At 57.0% G+C, this 14,507-nt stretch overlaps 7 protein-coding genes across 7 annotated transcripts; 5 read left to right on the top strand and 2 right to left on the bottom strand.

Moving 5' to 3' along the window:
* Positions 1 to 121: 121 nt before the first annotated feature.
* Positions 122 to 1,705, bottom strand: IUM83_13387 (Cytochrome P450 86A2; the record flags this gene model as incomplete). The annotated part of the gene is made up of 1 exon (XM_067938060.1): positions 122 to 1,705. One exon carries the CDS (start codon positions 1,703 to 1,705, stop codon positions 122 to 124), a length of 1,584 nt encoding a protein of 527 aa, XP_067788278.1.
* A 3,960-nt stretch (positions 1,706 to 5,665) lies between these two features.
* Positions 5,666 to 5,893, top strand: IUM83_13386 (uncharacterized protein; the record flags this gene model as incomplete). Its single annotated transcript, XM_067938059.1, has 1 exon — positions 5,666 to 5,893. The coding sequence occupies one exon, from the start codon at positions 5,666 to 5,668 to the stop codon at positions 5,891 to 5,893; it is 228 nt and encodes a 75-aa protein (XP_067788279.1).
* A 350-nt stretch (positions 5,894 to 6,243) lies between these two features.
* Positions 6,244 to 7,455, top strand: IUM83_13385 (uncharacterized protein; the record flags this gene model as incomplete). Its single annotated transcript, XM_067938058.1, has 1 exon — positions 6,244 to 7,455. The coding sequence occupies one exon, from the start codon at positions 6,244 to 6,246 to the stop codon at positions 7,453 to 7,455; it is 1,212 nt and encodes a 403-aa protein (XP_067788385.1).
* A 104-nt stretch (positions 7,456 to 7,559) lies between these two features.
* Positions 7,560 to 8,705, bottom strand: IUM83_13384 (CAMK protein kinase; the record flags this gene model as incomplete). The annotated part of the gene is made up of 1 exon (XM_067938057.1): positions 7,560 to 8,705. The coding sequence occupies one exon, from the start codon at positions 8,703 to 8,705 to the stop codon at positions 7,560 to 7,562; it is 1,146 nt and encodes a 381-aa protein (XP_067788277.1).
* A 900-nt stretch (positions 8,706 to 9,605) lies between these two features.
* Positions 9,606 to 10,335, top strand: IUM83_13383 (phosphatidic acid phosphatase; the record flags this gene model as incomplete). The annotated part of the gene is made up of 2 exons (XM_067938056.1): positions 9,606 to 9,713; positions 9,802 to 10,335. 2 exons carry the CDS (start codon positions 9,606 to 9,608, stop codon positions 10,333 to 10,335), a joined length of 642 nt encoding a protein of 213 aa, XP_067788384.1.
* Positions 10,336 to 10,926: 591 nt separating this feature from the next.
* IUM83_13382 (phosphatidic acid phosphatase) lies at positions 10,927 to 11,658 on the top strand (the record flags this gene model as incomplete). Its single annotated transcript, XM_067938055.1, has 1 exon — positions 10,927 to 11,658. The coding sequence occupies one exon, from the start codon at positions 10,927 to 10,929 to the stop codon at positions 11,656 to 11,658; it is 732 nt and encodes a 243-aa protein (XP_067788218.1).
* A 539-nt stretch (positions 11,659 to 12,197) lies between these two features.
* Positions 12,198 to 12,963, top strand: IUM83_13381 (Transmembrane and coiled-coil domain-containing protein 4; the record flags this gene model as incomplete). Its single annotated transcript, XM_067938054.1, has 2 exons — positions 12,198 to 12,796; positions 12,957 to 12,963. 2 exons carry the CDS (start codon positions 12,198 to 12,200, stop codon positions 12,961 to 12,963), a joined length of 606 nt encoding a protein of 201 aa, XP_067788318.1.
* Between the last annotated feature and the right edge of the window lie 1,544 nt (positions 12,964 to 14,507).

Here is a 14,507-nt window from a genome sequence, read left to right as displayed (position 1 = left end):
TGCATATTCTGTCGCTGTGATCTCAATGCAATATTCAGATACACTTCAATGATGCATTCGTAAGTATGGGTGAAATGAAATTTGGCTGGCTTCAACTTGACTGTGGCAATGCCTTCCCCTTTCAAATAACTCTCTCAAACGACGCAGCTGCTGCCTGCTCGACATTGACCATGAATCCGTCCTTCATTGCCAGCGTCAGGCCGAGTCTGTAGGTGATTTTCTGCCCCGGAACGACGGTCAGGTGGTACTTGCTGAGTACACTAGCTGCGGTGATTTTAACCTCCATCATGGCCAGCTTCGCGCCAAGACAAACGCGGGGGCCTGCATTGAAGAGGGTAAACTTGAATGGAGAGACAGCGATGAGTTTTCCGGTAGTGGCGTCAATCCACCGCTCTGGTTTGAACTCCTTGACATCTGGGCCCCACACGTGAGCCATCCTTCCCATTGAATACGAAGACCAGCTAACAGTCTCGCCAGCCTTAATGGCAGTTCCGTCGCACAGCACGACGTCGTGTAGAGCTTCACGGATGTTGGACGGAACGGCAGGATTTAGCCGAAGCGCCTCCTTCACCACAGCTTCAAGGTACACCAGTTCATTCGCTTGGGCCATGGATGGCGAAGAAATGATGCCATTGACGAGGTCTGGCACCTTTGACGCGAGTTCTTGGTGAATCTTCGCTTCGGCCTCCGGGTGCTGCGTCAAAGTGTAGAAGAACCAGCTGAGCGCTGCTGTTGTCGAGTCTCGACCTGCCGTCATGAACGACACCACGATGTCTCTCAGATACTTTGGGTCCAGCTCTTCATCAGGGGTAGCATCATCGTTGCTGACACCGTCCAAGAACAGCGAGATGATGTCTCTCTTTTGCAGAGGAGTTTCTTCCTCCTTTGCGCTCTTGTCAGCGCTGCGCTTCACTTGCCGCTCCCTCATTGAGCGAGAAATGATGCTGTAGCACGCGTCATCGATGATCTCGACCTGCTTCCTAAGCTCGTGTTCGCTGCCCACGTCCAGCCACTTTTGGAGCTGCCACCACCACGTTGGCTCCAGAAAGCGTACGAACATCCTCTGCTGTGCAAAATTGAACGCAGTCTCAACCGGGTGCTCCGACTCCGCCTCTAACCCTCCGAGTTTGACTCCGAAGGCGATTTCCGAGATCACCTCGAAGGTGAATCGGGTGAACAGTTGGAACAGATCCACAGGTTCATTGTCGTCCGTGGCACGCTGGAGGATCTTGTTCAACGTCACCACATTGTCCTGGACAACCGCTGCCATGGATTCCCTCAGCTCCCGCATGGAGAACAAGTTGCTGGCGGTCTTGCGTTGGCGCATCCACTTGTGCCCGTCGACGGTGAAAATGCCGTCACCCAAGAGGTCTCGCAGTACTTCGTGCACATAGTCACCCTTGCCGAAGCTGTCGGCTTGGGTAACGAGGACATCTTCGACAAGCTCCGGCCTGCCGATCACAAACTCGGTCGGTCGACCCAGAACGTCGAACAACCAAGGCCTCCCCTCCATGTGCTCGGTCCACTTGACTTCCCAGTCGTAGTAGCGGTCGGCGTACTTGATCGCCGCCCAGGTCTCACCTAGCAATGGCAGCGACTCACGATGTCGCGCTGCACGTTTCGGCTCGGGGAACAGCAACTTGAATCCGACCCAAAGCGCGAGCGAGCAGGACGCCGCATATAAAGCCGCCGTGCTCGTATCCATTGACGGCTTCGTTGAGAGGATTGTCTGCCGAGGTGCCGATCGCGAAATGACTCTTGGCTGGACCCTCGGGAAATCATCGACCGACTGGCCACACCATCCTACCTACTTTGCGTGCTCTGGACTGCCGTGGGTGCCAAGCTACACGAAGTCACGGGTGTTGGAAAACATTGAGCTCATACCCTACCTCGGCAGCTAACATGATGTGGCTGTCTTCTCTACTTTCACTTGGAGGCCATTCTTCATCGCGAGAGTCAGGCCTAGTCTGTAGATGACCGTTTGCCGGGGACAGTGATACTTGCTGAGGAGACTGGCAGCGGTGATTTTCATCTCCAGCATGGCGAACTTCGCGCCCAAGCGCATCCGTGGACTAGCGCTGAACAGTGGGTACTGAGGGACGAGACAGCTACGACGCTCTGGTTTGAGCTCTTTCGCGTCAGGACCCACGCGTGCTCCATCCTCCCCAACGCGTAGGAAGACCAGCTAGCAGTTTCCCCGAAAGGCGATCTCTGCGACCACCTCGAAAGTGAATTTGTTGACAGTTTGAGCAGGTCGAATGATTCACCTGTATCGACAGCACGCTGGAAGATATCGTGCAAGGTGAGCACGTTCTCTTGAATGACTGTGACCACGGACTCCCTCAGCTCTCGCATGGAGAACAAGCTTCTGGCAGTTTTACGCTGTCGTATCCACTTGTGGCCATCCATTGCAACGATTCCATCGCCCAGCAGGCCGCTGAGTACATCGTGCACGTATTCGCCCTTCCCGAAGTCACCAGCATGCGTACGGATGATGTCATCTATGATCTCCGGTCTTCCGATGATGAACTCTCCAGGTCGATCAACGACTTTGAACAACCGAGGCCGTCCTTCCATCCCCTCAGTCATGGCAGCCTCCCGGTCGTAGTGGTGATCAGCATTCTTGATCGCAGCCCACGTTCCTCCAAGCCAAGGCAGAGACTTGCGATGACGGAGAGCTCGGTCCGGTTCGGGAAAAAGCCGTTTGAAACCAATCCAAGCTGCGAACGAGCCGGAAGCACCGTACAACGCAACAGAACCCGAGTCCAATGAAGACATCGTCGATGCAGCGCAAACTACATGCGTCACCCAGCGATTCAAGCTCAAAATGGCGAGAAGGCTGCACCCTCCGAAGAACCGTGAGTCGTTGGCAGCAAGAATGGAACAGAACGGATCGAAGGAAACCCTTAGCTGTAGCAAACTAGCTCTTGTCTCTACTGTGTCCGTGGCATTCGATCCTCGCCTCAGATTGAAGGCAATCGTAGTGAAATCTCAAGTTCGACGCTAGCTCACGCTTCACGTTGTTCCATTCGGGGACAAAGCGCGCCATCCACATTGGTGAGTGTAAACTTTTTCGTCTGTCTGGACGTACTCGCATGATGAAGGCTGCATACTCGCTAGCTTCAGGTGACAGCAACAACTTCAGCAAATTCGTGATTGTTTCGTGAAAACATGATGCCACATCAACAACGTTCCAGCCTCGGACACCCAGAGTCACGTCAATTCTTGTGCGGGGGCGATCCGGAGAACGCGAGCGTGCTGCAAGCGCTAACAGTGTTCTTTCCGATAATGCGACGCCATTGAGTTCGATCGTCTGAAGATTGCCGAGTCCTTCGAGGACCTCAAATCCTTCACTCGTGAATGTGTTACTAGGGCCAAACCCATGCTGTCCTGAAGCTTCCACCAGCGCTAGCCTCTCGAGCAGCGGGCACGCGTCGACGATTGTCTGCAAAAACTGGTCTCCAAGAAATTCGGCATCCCCTTGCATGTCTGACAAAAGTACGTCCAAAGATGTTAAGTTTGGGCATGCTCGAAGCACTGCAGAAAATGAATTGGACGGGGACAGCGGCTCGACGTGGTGGCGCTCCTGGAGAACGTAATCGCGTCTCCATAGTGCACAATTTCCCGGCAATACCAACGATCTCAACTCAAGCTTCGGGTACGACCCGAAAATATCAAACACCTCGTCGCTGCAGGGCAAGCTACACCAATTCAACGCCGTCAAGTGACTGCATCCTCTACAGAACGCATCCCAACTCTGGAGAGCCGAGTTCCTCATGTCAACACTCGTGAGCCGTCTTCGTCTGGAGAACGCAGCCAGTCGTAGACCTTCAATGCACTGCAAATTTGGACAATGCTCCCCGATCGCAGCAGCCGTGGCATCCATATTTTCGTTCGGGAATAAAGAAGGCAGCACGAGTTTCTTCAAACCACCACGGTTACTCTGGTGTGATCGTGCCGAAACATCCAGAGCTGCCAAAGCTGCATGGAATGCTTCCAATACGTTGTGAACAGACCGTCGACGGTGCATTAAATGAAGTTGCTGAGGCATCACAAGCTCTTCCAGATTGACGCAGTACTCGCCGACGGCGCTCAAGATCGCTGGGAGGTGGTCCGATTCAACAGAAACGCCAGATACATCCAAACGCACGAGATACTTGCAACTCGAGAAGATATGTTTCCAATGCTGTCGTAGCGTATCGCCGCAGCAGTTATCATCAACGCTGTGGACAGTCACGTCATGCGGATCGTTCAGCCACAGCTCGACTCGACGTCGTGGCTGCCTCCCAGCTGTCACCTCGTTCGAGAGCCTTCTCAATTCACTCTCAACATGCTTTACTTTGTGCTGCATCAGCACTTTTTCCCTATTCAACAGAGCCAACTCGCGTGATTCTTCCTCTTCCGACCGCCGTCGGGACAACCGATCCGGTCCGGCACTCGATGTGCATGCGAAAGCCGACAAAAGTCCTCTGACGAGCTGGAAAATGCCCCCGGAGGCCATCTCATCGACTGCAACCGTAGAATTATTGGTTGTGTCACTGGGGATTGTGCCCCTGTCTCCCTCTGCTTCGTTGCCAATGACCGGAGCTGGCTGGAAGTGGAATACGAGAATCGAGTCGCGGAAATGCCCCTCCACCGCTTGAATCGCAGACGCCCAGGACGTGGAAACTGCTGCGATGTCGCGGATACTCCGGCGATAAGCTGATTGGGTCTTTCTTGATAGCAATTGGGCAGCGACGTCTTGGTGTAGGAAGCCCAACACGTTGAGCAGCACCGACACCGGCAGATCATCCGGGCGCTGCATCGTCAGTCTCCGAATGACATGGCTACAGTTTTCGCGACGTTTTGTGATTGGCTAATGGAATTTTATGTCAGTGAACGTAATGTAGCCATTTTCGTGGGTGGTGGAGCTGCCAAAGAGGCACAAAACGTCAAGCCAAGTGCGACGTTGACCACCATGTCGAGCAGCTACAAGCAGAAGAAGATGAAGACGCTGGCGACGCGCAAGAAGACGCGCAAACGCCGCATGGAGGAGGGCATGACGTTCGAGGACGACTCGGGCCGACTGTTCCAGCCGCCGAGCACGCGCGACCCGCGCTGGAAGAAGCCGTCGATGGAGGCGGTGGTGTCCGGCATCGCCAAGAGCAAACGTCAGAAGAAGGCGGAGAAGAAGCGACGGAAGATCGCTGCCAATCAGAGCCAAGGTGGCGGCGACGGCGGCGACGATGAAGATGAAATTGAGGTCGTCCAGCGCGGAGATGCCAGCAGCAGCGACGACGACGGACTGGAGGAAGAGGCAGACGACGCAGCCTCGGCTGCTGACGACAAAGACACGCTATTCGATCTGCCGAAGACGCCGCTGCGGCTGTGCAAGTCGCTGGACGACGTCGTGGCCAAAGCAGCAGCGAAGCACGCGGAGATCCGGCGCCAGGACGGCAGGCAGAAGACCAAGGTGCTGTTGCTCGTGGACGCGCGCTCGATCTTCAAGCTCATGAAGAAGAAGATGGACATCCGCCCCGAGATGGTGAAGCCCAAGAGCCGCCTGGGCGTGGGCTCGGCCAAGAAGCCGGAGCTCGCGTACAAGAACACGGGGCTGGTCAAGACGCCGCTGGACCGCTTCAAGGACGTGAACAAGGCGGTGCTCACGGGCTACAAGAGCGGCAAGCTGTCGACCATCCTGGCCGAGGACCTGTCCTTCTACCCGTACGTCGAGTTCAAGGTGCAGCACGTACTCTTCGTGGCGAAGCAGGCGGCGTCGGCCATCAACCTGGACCGCAACCTGCTGCGCGACATCAAGCTGCACTCGTTCGTCATCGACGACAAGAGCGCCGCGGGCATCTCGGAAGACGCTCTGAAGGCGCTCCACGCCGCGTTCGACGTCACGAGCGCGTAGGCGTACGTACATACCGCACCAACTTTTGTTTTTCGGTGGGTCATTATAATAGAGGAACAGCGGCAGGTTTGCAAAGTGCTGCCATTGCTCGACGTGCGCCCTGCTCATCGACACCATCGGATACCGTCACCACGTCACATGGGCCTCGTCCCCGTTTTGGTGCTTCGATATTTCTGACTTGCCTTCAGTATCCCGACCTGATTTACGCGCGTGGTCCACACGAGCAACGGTCGATCCTAAAGCGGCAAAGAAGATCCCATTGAAGCTCTCGCCCGCTGCCGTGCAAGCCTGAGCCACACGAGCAGCTACCTATCCACACAGTAAGAGAGTCCCCCGCCTCCTTCTGAGCCATGGCCGACGTGGGCGTCCCCCCCGTGCCCGTCCCCACGCCCATTGCCGAGCCCACGCCCGCGCCCGAGGTCTGGTCCGACCACCTGGACACGACCGACTACTCGCTGCTGCTGGGGCTGCCGCTGGGCTCGCTGCTGGCCATCCTGTTCGTGCTGCGCGTGCTGTGGCGCCCCAAGGCCGGGCCCAAGTTCCGGCTGCCCAAGCAGGTGCCGACCTACGGCAGCGTGGCGCTGGACGACGACAGCTACGACTACGACGGCGACTCGAACGACCTGATCTACGCCGGCCAGGTGGCGGGCCGCTACGACACGCGCTGGACGCGCACCTTCGACTTCGTGTTCCTCGCGGGCATGCTGCTCTTCGCGGCGGCGCTCGCGGGGCTCACGACGCTGCTGCAGCCCGAGCTCTGGGGCAACGCCAGCTTCTGGTTCTTCCTGCTGCCCAAGGTGCTCATCATGATGGGCGTGTCCACGCTGGGCGGCATCATCTGCCGCTTCTTCTGCATCGTGGACGACGCCGGCTACGTCATCACGGAGCGCAGCTCCGTCTTCAAGGTCAACTACACGCGCAAGTTCCAGCTGCTGGCCGCCTACCTCGTGCCGCTGCTGGTCAAGCCCGACGAGGACGCGTGCCCCTTGTGCAACGGGCCGCTGGCGCTGGCCTGGGGGGACTTCGCCACGCTCCTGTGCTTCCTGCTGCTCATCAAGCCCATCCGAGAGCGCTCCACGCTCTTCATGCTGCAGTTCAACTCGCTCGACCGGCCCGAGGACCGACCGCACACGCTCAAGTGGATCGTGGCCGGCAACGTCTTCCCCGGGCTCTTCGTGCTGCTCTTTTTCCGCTGGCTGTTCGCCCGGACGACGCAGTCCGACCTCGTCTTCATCCTCGTCTTCGTCACCAGCATCGGCGACGGACTGGCGGAGCCCGTAGGGATCGCCTTTGGCAAGCACAAGTACTCGACCAGCACGTGCTGCTCCAAGCGCAAGTACACGCGAAGCTTCGAGGGCTCGGCGTGCGTCTTCCTGTCGGGCATCGTGTTCCCGGCGCTGCAGTACTTCGACTTCGAGACGCCCATGCAGCTGTGGCTCACGATGATCATCCTGCCGTTCGTGGTGGCCTACGCAGAGGCAACAGCGCCCCACACCATGGACGCGCCCGTACTGATGGCAGCCACGGGGCTTGTGCTCTACACCATCATCCACATCTTTTGATCATCAAGTGAACAACCTACACACGCAGCCCTCTGAGATCAATAGCAACCAGGAAAATCACGATGAACAGAGCTGGCGATTTATTAACATGCTGTGTCGCGCGTCTATTCTTCATAAATGACATACCCTTGCGGCGGAGCAGGCTGCGACGGCACGTGCTCCCTTGCCGGTGGAGGCGCAAACGTCTTTTTGCCCTCCGAAAACTTTGCCAGCGCAGCCATGTGATCGTCCGTGAACGGATCGGCGGCCGAGGAGTCTACTTGGAGCCACGGGTGCTGCAACGCCATCGCAGCAGGCGGGCGTTCCCTCGGGTTCAACACTAGCAAGTACTCAATGAACTTCTTGGCCTGATGGGACACCTTGGACTCGAGCTCCTTGGGGTACTCGAACTCGCCCTTGACAATCTTGTCTTCCACCTGCGAGAGGAACCTCGCGTCGAACGGGAAGCGTCCAAACAGCAAGACGTACGTGACGACACCGAGCGACCAGAGATCGATAGCCCAACCGTAGTATCCGTGCTTGTGGAACATCTCGGGCGCCATGTAGTGCGGCGTGCCGTTCATCCCTGACATCTCGTTGCCGCCCACAGTGCCCATGTGTGCCAGTCCGAAGTCAATGAGCAGCACGCCGTCCTGCAGGTTCTGGGTCTTGCACAATATGTTCTCCACCTTCACGTCGCGGTGCGTGATACCATTCAGGTGCAGGTAGGCCAGCACACTCAGCAGTTGACGGACGATATCAGCCACGTCGCACTCGCGCACACGCGGGGCCCCAAGCCTGCAGATGGCGTCCATGACCTCTCCGCCCGTGGCCTTGTCCGTGACGATGGCGAACTTGTCGTCGTCCCGGAAAACCTCCCGCAGTCGAAGCACACCCGGGTGCTTGATGCGAGCTAGGATGGCCAGCTCGGACTCCAGTGCCTCCACGCGGTTGGGCGTGGACAGGTACTCCTGGCGCACGAACTTGACGGCCACCTCCTCGTCGCACTCGCGCTCCTCGCGCTCGCGCTGCTGCTCCTCGGCCAGCGTCTTGGCGCGGCCGCGGTAGTGCGGGCGTTTGTGCTTGGCCACGAACACCTGGCCGGTCTTGCCCTCGCCGAGCTGGTACAGCACGTCGTACGCGTCCTCGAACGCGGGCGTCTTTTTGTCGTGGTGAGCAAGCGCCAGGATGCCCGACGTGGTCGTGCGGCCGTCCTCGACGGCGTCGTCGAGCGCGCCGCGGCGGCTGAAGCAGCTGAGGCAGCGCAGCATTGTGCGGGCGCTGGGGCTATCTATGTGTGGCGGGTATCGAGCTTTTCGATGGCGCAGTGCGGCTCGCAGCCTGCACGCGGCGTCGCGAACGGGAATGAGCGGAGCAGTGGCGGAATGGCGACTCTGCCGATACGTGCGGACGATAGAGTCAGAGAAATTGACAATACGGAATGAACACGAAATATTTGAAATGCGAGTCTTTCCAAAATGTGACAGTGCGCAAATTGTTGGACATCAACGTACAGCACCCGGCTTGCCGCAGCCATGCTTCGTACCAAGCACATGCCTCGCCACACAGAGACACTGATAAACTCGCTGGCATTTGTTTTTCATCAGATGCCGCGCCTAGGATCGTGTGGCCGTGAGGCTTGTCTGCTTTGTAATTCAAGAAGGGACGCGTGGTAAATTATGTTAATCCCGTGACCTAGTGAATTTTATCTTCACGTGCCCAACGCGCGCGCGCGGGATCGGCAAATCTGCGGGCGTCAATTCAGCAGCAGGAAATCCCTGGCGCAAGTCGATTTCAGGTCGCAAAATGATAGCGTTACGTTGAGCTGGCGATAGTACGCACAACAACCTTTCTGGAACCAAAGAGTTGTGATCAAGCAAGGAGCAACTTGGTATGCCCCCCAAAGTTGGGGGAATCCCGAGAAATTAAAGAAATTTATCACGTGTTTTAGCCTTTCGGCTAATGAGCCGTCCTCATTGCCTTGCACCGTCACCCTTTCCATACATGCGTCCCGTACTTACAACTTGCATTTTCACTAACAAATGTTACAGTTTCCCCTGTACAAACCAATCTTAAACATGAAGCGATTTAAAATGTTATCACAGTTACAATTCTGGTGTGTCGAACACAGATTTTCGTTTTCAGTCTCTTTCGAGTCACGTCGGACGAGCATGAGGAGCTCCTTCGAGGTGGCCATGATGCTGGCCGTCACGGGGGTCACCAACTTCTGCATGTTCCCCGCCATCTACAGTCTCTACAGCCGGCAATTCGTTTTCGAGGTGCGAGCACCGCATCGCCTGTCCTCCTCTAGTCTAGACACTGGCGCAGCAGATCTAACGTGTGTCATTCCGATCTGCTGCTCCCCAGGCCTTCATCGGCATGTTCACCATGAGCACCAGCTTCATGTACCACGTTTGCGACAGCATCGACGGCCCGCTGTGGCTCACCGAGGGGCAGTGGCACCGGCTGGACAACATTGGCTCCATCATGAGCTTCGTCATGTGGGGGATTCACCTCATGGACCTGCGGCGCCCAGTGCTGGAGCGCTACGTGCAATACTTCTTCCTGGGCATGGTGCTGGTCTTCCAGGAGAAAAACCCGTGGGACGAGTGGAACTCCATCATCCCCGTGGTCGGCAGCTTTCTCTTGCTGCTGGTGTCGTGCGCGGTGCGGAGGCGCGTGCCCAGGTACGACTATCAGCCGCTCCGACGCGGACTGCTGCTGCTGGTGTGCGGCGTCGGGTGCTTCGTGCGCGGCCTGGACGACGACACGGACCCGTTCCGCTTTTTCCACGGCTGCTGGCACGGCTTCGTGGGGGCGGCGGCGTACTACAATTTCAAGGTGCTGCCCGACCGAGAGGACAGGAGAAGCTCGCACTTGCCCATCAAGAGGCAAGACTAAACTAAACGAGCGTGGAGGGACAAGTGAATAGAGGCCAAAAATACTGGGCGTTATTGTAAGCTGTAGCTCGCGTCAAGGTTGCAGCGAAAGAGTGTATTGTACGTCGGCGTCGGCGAGAATGGATACAACTGCCGCCAAGTTTTGCACGTAGCATGTCAAAGGAAAACGCAGAGCGTGTCCAGCATAGCGAAGACGTTTTGAGTAGCACTGTAGCATCGGTAGCTTCATGCAAACCGCCGGTCTAACGGTGTTGATGAGACAGCTCTGGAGCTCGACTCGACAACACCATCAATCGGAGGAACGCGACAGAGCGACAACGGCGGCAAAGCAATGTTCGCGTAGGTGACACCGGTGACATCGCGTGGTCTGAGCAGCCGGGTCGTTGCACTGCAGACAATCTGCCGTCTACAACCAGAAAGAATCGAACTCAACCAAGCTGGTTGCACATACCGCAGTACATGTTTTTAAAATCACTTTGGCTTTCGGTATTAAAAAAAGACTGCGAGACAGACACACATGGATACACCCACCTGCCTGTCCTGCACTATGCACCCATTCTAACCAATCACCACACTCACCCCCTCCGTCAGCATGGGCAGCTACGGTTCCATCCCGCGAGTGGACGGCGCCGACGCCAAGCCAGACGTGGAGCAGCAGCAGCAGCAAGAGCAGCAAACCTCCGCCGCCATGAGCCTCGCCGAGCGCGTGTACGCCTACGACCTGACGTGGTCCTCCAAGCTCTACCAGCGCTTCGGCCGCGAGCCCACGCCGCGCCTGTGCTGGGAGATTTTCTCGCACTCGGGCGACGGCTTCCTGTGGATCCTGACGATCCCGCCGCTCATGGGGCTGCTCTGGGCCGCGGGCCTCATCGGGCCCTTCGAGCCGGCCACCAAGATGCTGCTCTCGGCGCTCTTCACCGTCATGACCGTGGACATCATCGCCATCATGCTGCTCAAGATGGTGTTCCACCGCCAGCGCCCGCCCTTCCACGAGGCTGACATGCGCTTCGTGGGGCCCGACCAGCACTCGTTCCCGTCGGGCCACTCCACGCGCGTGTGGGCCATGGTGGCCATGCTCGTCTACCTGGCGGACACGCACCCGTGGATCCTGCGCGAGTTCTTCTACGGCCTGGCGCCGGCCGCGCTGGTGGCCGTGGCCGTCGTCTGGGCGCTCGTCATCAACTTCTCGCGCGTGGCGCTGGGCCGCCACTACCCGACCGACGTGCTGGCCGGCTCGCTCATCGGCTTCTTCGTCTTCTGGCCCATCTCGCTCTTCTTCGTCCACCACTACGGCATGCTGGACGCGCCGCCCCCGCCCTACTAGGCGAGCACGGCGGGGACAAGCAGGCAGCTACTGTAGAGACCGCGTTCCTATCGTGAGTCGTAGTGCTGCCGGGCTAGAAGGATTGATCCGACAACATGTACTTTTGCCTACTCTTGCCTTCCACTGGTCTTGTGGCGCGTCCTTCTGGCGTTGACAACCACTGTCCATCTCAGAGTATCCGACCGTTACAGTACTGTGCATATCCCTTTCATACGGTACGCGTATCCACGTGTTGCCATTTGCCCTTTGCGTGTCAAATTTGACTCGGAAGCTCGCGTCGGGGGCTATTGGGCCTTTTTCTTGTTGGCGCTCCCCAGCTGGCCTCCAGTGCCTATAGAAGCGATAGTTTTCTCTGATCAAGCCTCATTACTCACCAACTCAGTGGTCTCAAGGTGGCGCGCTGGACGTCGTCCTCGCTCCATTTTCAGCCTCCGTTCATCCCTGAGAGACCAGAATCCAGGACGCGCATCAAAGGTGTCGCCTCTAAATAGCTGCTAGGTGATACGGAGATTGCCAGTCAATTGGGATTGTGCCGTCCGATGAGCGCTGCCGTTGGCTTCGGCGAGTACGACGCGTTGCTGCCCTGCGACGGTGTCAACGCGGCTCTGGCCTTCTCGAGAGAACTCTTCAGCCGCGAGTATGTCGTGCAACGCGTGACGAGAGAGGCGTTGGCCGTTGCAGTCAAGCAGAAGGAGAAACTGTGGCGAGGACTGGCCAGGATCAATTCAGGACACGTCGTGGTCAGTGTCGACGGCGTGGCAGCACGTGGGTTATCGTCTCGCCAATTCGCCGAGCTTTGGTATCCACCACCAGGTCCAGAGGCTTCAGATGCAGCGGATCAAGGACAGGAGATGCTGTCGCGGTACCGTCGCGTTCGGTTCCGCGATCGAAAACGAGCGGAGCTCGAAGTGGAGATGCAGAAGGACTGGGTAGGCTCAGGGCCCATGCGGTTTACTCCGGTGCAAGAGGAAGCTGAGCTGCGATCGAAGATAAAGGAAGTTCACGCGCTGATTTGGAACCATGAGCTTTCCCAGGCACATGCGGTGCTACGTTCGTTGCCTGTTGGTAGCGACCCGATGGTGTGTTTGCTGGCCGCGGAGCTGGAGGCAGTGCGTGTGTTGGTGTCGAAGGATGATCTGTATGCGAAACAGGCTCAGCGGGTTGCAAACCAGGCAGTCACTTGGCTCGAGAGTTTGTCCGAGTTACCTTCGCTGTCGTATTCGACTCGAAAGCAAACGCAACTAGCACTAGCGGAGGCTCTCTTTTTGTCGGCTCTGCTACGTTTTGGTGGTGATCAGCGGCTAGCTGCAATCGCCGCAGCAAGACGATGTGCTGCCATCTACGTAAAGCTGGAGGACACATTCTTCACGAATCCAGATTCAACGAAGATAGACCGGTTGCTGATGCCCGAGAGTGAACTGCAGATCTTTCAGAAGCGTGTGCGTTTTGGAATGGGGATACTCCATGTCGGCGGATCGTTGGCGCTGCAGAGCGCACTCGACTGGATTGGCAATTTGCTGAAAGGAGCGTGCGACATCAAGAGCGGAGTTGAGTATCTCCTGGACTGTGGAAGAATTCATGAAGGTAGTGAGTGTCACCTCCAGGCGAACTGGACTGCGTTAACGCTCATGCACAGCTCAGGTGCGCTTCGGCTCGTTCAACAACGGAGTGAGCGAGGTATTTGTGATCATCTTGCGAGAGAAATCGGCGCTTGTCAGCAGGCTGCACTCCAGCGACATCCGAAGGCGCTACTATTCCTCTGGAGCCAAGCAAACGCCTCAAACTTTGTTGCCGATCGACTGAACCAGCTGGAAGTTGAATTATGCAGGGTATCTAAACTCGAAGAGCGAGCACACCTCGTGCGTTTCGATCTTGGGCACCGACATTTCCTAGCTCGCGAGTTCGGGCGCTCATCAGCACAGTTGATGCCTATTTGCAAGTGCGCCAGCGCTCTGCCGAAATTGCGTGGACTTAGCAGCCTCTTCATTGCGGTAGGCTACCTTCTGACGACTCATGAATCGAGCGAACTTGTCGTCCAAGATCCCAAACTATTGAACTCAGTGCGGCTGCTGCTGAGGTCTGCCCGGCGATTCCTGGTTCTCCGGTTGGAAGACAGCCCAGAAGACTTCGAAGCTGGGTCCTTGTCCGAGCGACTTGGGGTATACCTGGATGGCAGTGACGAGTACTTGCAGCTTCTTCCTTGGGAAATCCTTTACGTGTACTGTCAGTCCACCAAGACGATCATGATCGGCTCGACAGTAGACGCGCACCAGCACCAACACCATCTTGTTGCTCTTCAGAAGGTGGATCAACTATCAAAATCGGAGAGGTGCAAGCCCAACCACGAAGTAGAGCTTTATCTTCTTCGTGCGGTCGTACTCTTCAACCTTCGAGAACTTGACGCCTGTGAAAACGAGCTCCAGAAAATATGGACCGAGCTGCACCCGCAAGGAAATCGTCCCAGAACAAACTCAGCATTCAGTCGATTCTTAACCCAGCGAGCTACACGACCACCTCCAGCGTTCGTCGCTCCTGTTGCATGGTTCTACCAGCTAAGACTGCTGCTTGAGCGCAGATGCTCCAGATCGACCCTTGCATCTATCGAGAAGGGCTCACCAACCTCTGTGCCATCACCAAACTGCAAAATGGAAATCCCACAAGAGGTAGTTTCCAGCTTTGCTGGTGCTGTACAACAATCGCCATATCCTTACCATCACATTTACAGTGGCAAGCTGCAGGCATTGAGCAAATTGGTCACGCGTCTTGCAAATGAAAAGGTCGACGACGACAACGTCAACTGCAGCAGCCCGGTAGCATGTAACACATAGAGCTCACGAGCAAATACGCTT

Source organism: Phytophthora cinnamomi (assembly GCF_018691715.1).
Source record: "Phytophthora cinnamomi strain GKB4 chromosome Unknown Contig54, whole genome shotgun sequence".
Classification (NCBI taxonomy): domain Eukaryota; phylum Oomycota; class Peronosporomycetes; order Peronosporales; family Peronosporaceae; genus Phytophthora; species Phytophthora cinnamomi.
Note: the sequence above shows the minus strand (reverse complement) of the source record. Positions and strands in the feature narration are given on the sequence as shown.